The 7763-nt window shown below is 44.9% G+C and overlaps 1 protein-coding gene across 1 annotated transcript in view; it reads left to right on the plus strand.

Moving 5' to 3' along the window:
* Window positions 1–7492, plus strand: part of pak1 (p21 protein (Cdc42/Rac)-activated kinase 1) — a 35821-nt gene extending 28329 nt beyond the window's left edge. The window contains exons 9-16 of the mRNA XM_079733323.1: window positions 685–748; window positions 1024–1072; window positions 1496–1608; window positions 1833–1950; window positions 2444–2543; window positions 3266–3462; window positions 4515–4652; window positions 5700–7492. Of these exons, the coding sequence (XP_079589449.1) occupies window positions 685–748; window positions 1024–1072; window positions 1496–1608; window positions 1833–1950; window positions 2444–2543; window positions 3266–3462; window positions 4515–4652; window positions 5700–5786 (866 nt within the window). The 3' untranslated portion in view covers window positions 5787–7492. The remainder of the gene's footprint in view (window positions 1–684; window positions 749–1023; window positions 1073–1495; window positions 1609–1832; window positions 1951–2443; window positions 2544–3265; window positions 3463–4514; window positions 4653–5699) is intronic.
* The last annotated feature ends 271 nt before the right edge of the window (window positions 7493–7763 follow it).

Genomic DNA, 7763 nt, shown 5'->3' on the forward strand with positions numbered 1-7763 from the left:
TTTGCCACCTTCAATCTCCTGCAGTTATTTGGTGTCCCTGAGAGACACAGAGTACCTCTAAGCTGTTTGTCCTCAACTTCCACTCCTGTGTCCTCTGATGCTCCGACAACACAACTACTACACACACTTTCTTTCTTTCTTTCTTTCTTTCTTTCTTTCTTTCTTTCTTTCTTTCTTTCTTTCTTCTTTCGTGTTTTCATTCTTTTCTTTCTTTCATTTGTCTCATTTCGTTCTTTGTCTCTTTCTTTTTCATTCCTTGTTTTTGGATTCCTTTCCTTAATCCCGTTTGGTTTTGTAACATTTCAGTCATAGGTTTTTCAAAGGTGCATCATCTCTCTTGTAACCTTTCCCATGCTGTCATCTCATCTGTGTTTTGTTTGATTTCTGTCTTGATTTTGTTTTCAAAAGGAATGAGAATGAATAGATATCATGGGTTCTATTCATTCTAATTCTGCACTCAGATATTAATTGGCAAAAATGTAAGAATACTTGACGTCTTTCTCTAGAACTTTCCATGTGAACATTTGTTTTGTTGTTGTTCCTTCATGTTCTATTCATCCTTACGCAATTTCTCTCTCTTCCCCTATAACTCACTATTCTATCTCCATGGGTCATTAAATTTGTATTCTCCCACATTCTCTCTCTCTCCCTCTCTCTCTTTTTGCCTTTTTCTCTCTCCCTCAGGAAGCATTGTGAGTGTAGGGGACCCTAAGAAGAAGTACAGCCGCTTTGAGAAGATCGGACAGGGGTAAGACCTTCTGGGTTCCCTGGGCATCCTTGTTCTAAATATACCTTTCATCATCTTCGTTATATATATGTGCATATAGATGTATGTAATATGTATATAACATGCATGGTTAATTAGCATAAATCACAACGATATGGTATTATATATATACGCAATATTATACCAAAACCAAAGGGATTGATTCTCACTTTGAAGCCAGTGTTTATAGGGAGTTGGTTTTGGAGCCCCTGCTGGTACCGGCTGTTGACTGTTCCCCTGCTCCTGTGTGTTCTCAGGGCTTCCGGAACCGTCTATACAGCCATAGACATCGCTACTGGACAGGAGGTAGATCCTCCTCCTGACTCAGTCCGTCTTTCTGTCAGCGACTCCTGTCTGTCCGTCCTACAGATGTACTTTGTAGGACGGACAGACTAGGGGTATACAAACATTTTTTTGTTTGTATACCCCTAGTCGATAACTCATATCCAGCTCTCTCTCTCTCTCTCTCTCTCGCTCTCTCTCTCTGTCTCTCTCTCTCTCTCTCACTCACTCACTCACTCACTCACTCACTCACTCACTCTGTCTCCAAGTGTCTCTCTCTCTCTCTCTCTCTCTCTCTCTCTCTCTCTCTCTCACTCACTCACTCTGTCTCCATGTGTCTCTCTCTCTCTCTCTCCCTCTGTCTCTGCCTCTCTCTGTCTCTCTCTGTCTCTGTTTCCTTCTCACTCTCTCCATGTCTCTCTCTGTCTTCATATGTCTTTCTCCTAGGTGGCCATCAAGCAGATGAACCTTCAGCAGCAGCCTAAGAAGGAGCTGATCATAAACGAGATTCTGGTCATGAGGGAAAACAAGAACCCCAACATTGTTAACTACCTGGACAGGTAATAGACACACACACACACACACACAACCACACACACACATCACATCCACATGCACGACCACACATAGTGCGTCATTGAGGTTTCACTGCAAACATTCTCATCACAATAGTAGCAAGAAATCAATCAAGTGTGACAGGATTTACAATATGGATAGACTTTTCTCTATCATCTGTGACATTGTGTGTGTCGGTTTTTGTTTGTGTGTGTGTGTGTTGCCATAGTTACCTTGTTGGAGATGAGCTGTGGGTGGTGATGGAATACCTGGCAGGAGGTTCGCTGACTGACGTCGTCACGGAAACCTGCATGGACGAGGCACAGATCGCCGCAGTATGCAGAGAGGTAGGATCATCTTTGTGTGTAATTGTAATAAAACCTAGGACTGCTAGCAGACGCAAAAGGTATTCACACCCACATGCACCACCCTACCCCAGTGACCACCCTTCTCCTACAATCCGCAGTGACACGTCAGTAGGGGGCAATGAGATATGTGTCCCCAATCGATTCGGAGTGAATCCGAGTCACTGTCCGAATGAAAATGCAGTTTATTATGCGATTTGGAGCACTAGTGCTTAGCTTAGCATTTATTTAACAGTATCAGTATTATTGACACTGCAACTTCCACCTCATGTTTGGAGCTATCGACCCAGAACTTGACACACTCTCTTAAGGGTGATGGCTTCAATGTGCCTACGTAGTTTTCAGGTGCTGGCACATTGTGAAGTGGAATTGTGATGAATTGAATATTTGAAAATACCCTCGACCCATCGTCTCGGGCTCACCCTCTCCCTCTATCCTTCTATGTCTCCGTCCGTCTGTCTGTCTGCCTCCACAGTGTCTGCAGGCGCTGGAGTTCCTCCACTTTAACCAGGTCATCCACCGTGACATCAAGAGCGACAACATCCTGCTGGGCATGGATGGATCCGTCAAACTCAGTCAGTCAACGATACACTTCTGATTAACTTCCTTTGTCACTATGGCAAACTGTAGGACGTTTGTTTGACCAATGAAAATGTAGTGAAAAAGCAGTATAAATTAACTGTGCCGATTACTCCTTTTATTTGCAAACGTCCCTGGCTGTAAAGCGCTCTCATTTTCTGGGTTGAGGAATAGGTTGTAGTTCTATTGTATGAACAGTAAGTGGTGCTGTGCCCTTCTGAAGGATATGGTTGAAAGAGTACAACGTGTCCAAAGCAGAAAATGCCATACAAAGACATCATTAGCATGTATACCTTGTTGTCTTTTGAAACGATTCCTGCACCTAGTCCAATTAACAGTTCGCCCCTAGTAAAGTAATCAAACCCAAAACCCTGACAGTGTTAATGCCTTGCTCCAGCATGCACCTGACCTATAAAATCTGACCCATGTTTCTCTCTCCCTCTTGCTCTCCACCTCTCCCTGTTGCTCCCTCTCCCTCTCCCTCTTGCTCCCTCTCTCTCTCCCTCTCCCTCTTGCTCCCTCTCTCTCTCCCTCTCTCTCTCCCTCTCCCTTTTGCTCCCTCTCGCTCTCCCTCTCTCTCTCTCCCCCACTCCCTCTCACTCTCACTCTCTCTCTCCCCCTCTCACTCTCCCTCTCCCTGTTGCTCTCTCTCTTGCTTCCTCCCTCCCCCTCTCTCTCTCTCTCTCTCTCTCTCTCCCTCTCTCTTTCTCCATTGCAGCTGACTTTGGCTTCTGCGCCCAGATCACCCCTGAGCAGAGCAAGCGTAGCACCATGGTGGGCACGCCGTACTGGATGGCCCCGGAGGTGGTGACCCGCAAGGCCTACGGGCCCAAGGTGGACATCTGGTCCCTGGGCATCATGGCCATCGAGATGGTGGAGGGGGAGCCGCCCTACCTCAACGAGAACCCCCTCAGGGTGAGTGTGTGTGTGTGTGTGTGTGTGTGTGTGTGTGTGTGTGTGTGTGTGTGTGTGGAGAGACAAAGAGAATGTATTAGACAAGCTAAAATATTTTCTTTGTTAATCCCAGATGGGAGATTAAGGGGAAAGTGTAAAGAAAAGAAAGTAGAAAGAATAATAATAAAATTGATTAAAACTAACTAGAGATTAAAACTACAAATTCAAATAAAAGATAGATGCATTTATATACAGTGACTTCCAGCTGCAAGAAGTAAGCTGTAGATGTGTCATTTGACCACTAGGCCGGGCTGTGTCTTCGCTGTTTATTTTTTAACAGAGATTTTAACTTTTAAGGACATTTTGTCCATAGAGGACGCGAGAATAAAGTCATTAGTATTCTACTTTGTTGTTTTTCAGGATGGCAACATCAACCATGTCATTTTGATAATAATGTCACAAAAGAAAAGGAATTGGCCTGGGAACTCACTTAAATTCAATTCAATTGTATCTGTACAGCCCTTAATCACAGTGACAGCCTCAAAGGGTTTGACAGGCCATATATTTATGCCAGCTCCCTATACGTTTTTAATTTATTAAAATAGAAAACAAGTGGTTTTGTCTCATTCCTAACAAAAGCCAAATGACTTGGCAGTTAACTGTATTGAAAAGCTCCATTTGCTTTGTGTCTCACTGCCTTCCCATAATTTCAATCTCCACACAATTGCCTCTACAGTCAAGATGATGGGTACTAAAGCAGTGCAGCATTTAAACAGTGTTTGTGTGTGTGTCTGTGTGTGTGTGTGTCTATATACGTGTCTTTGTATGTGTTTCTGCATGTTTGTGTGGATGTTTGTTTGTGTTTGTCTGTGTGTGTGTTTGTGTATGTGTGTGTGTGTGTGTGTGTGTGTTTCTCCATGTTTGTGTGTCGGTATGTGTGTGTGTGCGTGTGTGTTTCTTCATGTTTGTGTGTCGGTATGTGTGTGTGTCTGTCTGTGTCTCTATGCGTGTGTGTTTCTCCATGTTTGTGTGTCGGTGTGTGTGTGTGTGTGTGTGTCCGTGCGTGCGTCCAGGCGCTGTACCTCATCGCCACCAACGGGACCCCTGAGCTGCAGAACCCTGAGAAGCTGTCCTCCGTGTTCCGGGACTTCCTGAACCGCTGCCTGGAGATGGACGTGGAGAAGAGGGGCTCGGCCAAGGAGCTGCTGCAGGTACTGCCCAGCGCCTGTGTGTGTGTTTGTGTGTGTGCGTGTGTATATATATCTGTATAGGTGTGTGTGTGTGTGTGTTTGTATTGGTGTGTGTATGTGTGTGTGTGTGTGTGTGTCTGCGCGTAAATGTATAGGTGTGTGTGTGTATATGTATATGTATAGGTGTGTGTCTGTGTATAGGTGTGTGTCTGTGTGTGTGTGTGTGCGCATGTATATATATATGTATAGGTGTGTGTGCGTGTGTATGTATTGGTGTGTGTCTGTGTATAGGTGTGTGTATGTATTGGTGTGTGTGTGTGTGTGTGTGTGTGTGTATATGTATAGGTGTGTGTCTGTGTATAGTTGTGTGTGTGTGTGTGTGTGTGCGTTTGCATATAGGTGTGTGTGTGTGTGTGTGTCTACGTGTAGGTGTGTGTCTGTGTATAGGTGTGTGTCTGTGTGTGTGTGTGCGTTTCTTGTGTGAGCAGTTGTCGATGTTGGGCTGTGGGTTTGTATTCACGCGTGTGTCTCAGTTCTGCTCTCTGTACTTGAAAGACGGCGGAGGTGCCTCACTGTGCATAATGAGACTGACTCAGTGTGTGAGCGGATGGGGGGGGAGAGAGAGCGGTGAAATCACTGTAAAGCTGTACTAAGGGGACTCACGTGGGAGGCCCGTTCCTCCTGTTACATTAGAGTGAGCGAGGGGAAGATGGAGTGAGTGGGAGCGGCAGTAGGGAGTAGCTCTGGAGGTCATTACATTGAAGGTCTCTGTGTTTTCGTGGGATAATAATGGAGTTTATCAATAGATTACATAAGGAGCCGCTGGGAGTGGACACAGTATAGCTGGCCCGCAGCCGGAGGGAAGGAGGCGCCTACTTTTCAAGGCTCTTACAAATTGCATCATAATATCTGAAGCAGCAAATGAACGCAGGAATATTTAATTAAACGTCTTCAGAAGCGTTTCTTGGGCAATTCGGATTTTGTGATGTTGCTGAATCTGAGTCTATCACTCTCTCTCTCTCTCTCTCTCTGTCTCTCTCTGACTCTGTGTGTGTGTCTCTCTCCCAGCATCGGTTCCTGAAGGAGGCCAAGCCGTTGTCCAGCCTGACCCCCCTCATCCTGGCTGCCAAGGAGGCGGCCAAGGCCAACCGCTAACTAGCTAGCCAGCCAGCTAGCCTAGCCTTGCACTCTTCCAACAATCCATCTCTCCATCCATCTCCCACTCTCCTCCTCTCTTTTCTTAGGGTGGGGCGGGGTAGGGTGTGTCACCATCAGCCCCTTGGCTCTGTGACCTTTGAACCCCATGTTGACCCCCCCGTTCCACTGTTGCTAGGGCACAATCAGTGTCTCCAAGCAACTCCCACAAATCAACAGCGTTCTATTTTTTTCTCCACCTCCTTTTTTTTATATCCTACTTGATGATGATGATGATGTGGAGGAGGAAGAGCGGGTTCGCTGGGGACATCATCAAGGATGACTGCATGATGGGTCACACAAATCTGGTGTGATGGTTTCCATGGTACCAATGGCCTCCTTGGAGGATTAATTCAACTGAAACCCAAAGACTCATGGGAGATTTTTTCCTTCTTTCAAATTGTTTTATTTCTGTCTGAAAATCCCACGCCCTTCATCGGCCCAACAATCCCCCGCTGCGGACGGCGTCCTCATCTGTGTGTAGCTGTGTGTGTGTTTGTTGTGTTTGCATGTGATCGAGAGAGGGGTTTAGTGATCATTTTACCGGGTCAAAGGTACTAGTCTGGAACTTTCTCTTTCAGTGGATTATTTCACTGGCTCAACTGTAATCTTCTCCTTCGCTCTCAAAGTGCATTTCTCACACTTTGTTTTATCAAATTGTATTTTTTATTATTTTTTAAGTTAAGCCTTGGGATGGGGTGGGGGTCGGTTTGTGACGTTGGGGTATTGTTGGTTTCGTTGATATAGCATTAGCTATAGCATTAGCTACGCTCCTTTATGTTGACGGAGAGCTGGTTGAAGTTTGGCACTCAGCCCTGTCCACAGTGTGAGCCCTGCGTTATAGACTCAAAATAACATCAACTATAACGAAGATAGCATCACACACTAGCATGCCCAGAGCCTGGGCGAGACCTGGTTGGACACTGTTGTTGGAGTCCCCCCCCACCCCCCACACCTTTCATGGCTGTTGCTAAGGAACTGGCCCCAGTCTAGTATACTGGGAGTTTCCAGTATTGTTTTAGCGCTTTGTGATGATGTTTTTATATCTGCACTCTATCATTCTTAGTATCTAGGCCAGCGAATGCATACTTAGCTTGTCAAGTCAAAAAATAAATGCTGTCCTTAAAGTAGCGGTTTCATTTCTCACTCCCGAAGCCGTGGACAGCCAACATTGTAAATACCCACACTCAAAATGTCTCTCCAGATCTTTGCGTCAGGGGCCATGCTTGTTTTCTAATCTGAAAACTCCTGGTTGGAACCCCGCCCAAAGCACTACCGGTTCAGGTCTGGTAACTTGTTACGTTAACGGCAGCATTTATGATGACAAATCTATCAGGCATAAACAAAACCAATAACTACTTCCACAATATACCAATATTACCCATCATTCCAGCTGGCTAGCCTGGCCTGTTCATTGGCTCTGGGATTCAACACAGCTGTCTGCAGGATTGAATGCGAGACTGATCGGGGGAGAGATTGATGTGCATGTCAACTGGAAACTGAACGTTCTTTTTTATATGATATGTTTAAACGAAACAAAAAAAAACTGGTGATGAATTGTGATGATGACGAGCTGCATAAATTGATGATGAAGAATGCCTGTGTCAGTTGGCTGAAGAGAAATATGTCAAACTTATTTTGTGACGAAGGAAGGCGTTGAGCATTACTTGCGGTACTGTGCGTGGACCTCTGCTGGAGGACTGGTTCAAACGGATATGAAACTGAGGTGTACATTTTATGTGTAAAAAAATAAAAACTTAATTGTTAAAAAAAAAAAAGACCACTACAGTATTAATCAAAGTAACGTGTTTCTCTGATTATTCTATTTCTAACTTCTGCTTAACTCACTTAATAGATTGAAAGAAAGAATATCATGTACACACCATGTACATCACACCAATACTTCACACCAGACTCCGGTATCAACTTATCAATAAT

This window comes from Pollachius pollachius (genome assembly GCF_949987615.1).
Source record: "Pollachius pollachius genome assembly, chromosome: 3".
Taxonomy (NCBI): domain Eukaryota; kingdom Metazoa; phylum Chordata; class Actinopteri; order Gadiformes; family Gadidae; genus Pollachius; species Pollachius pollachius.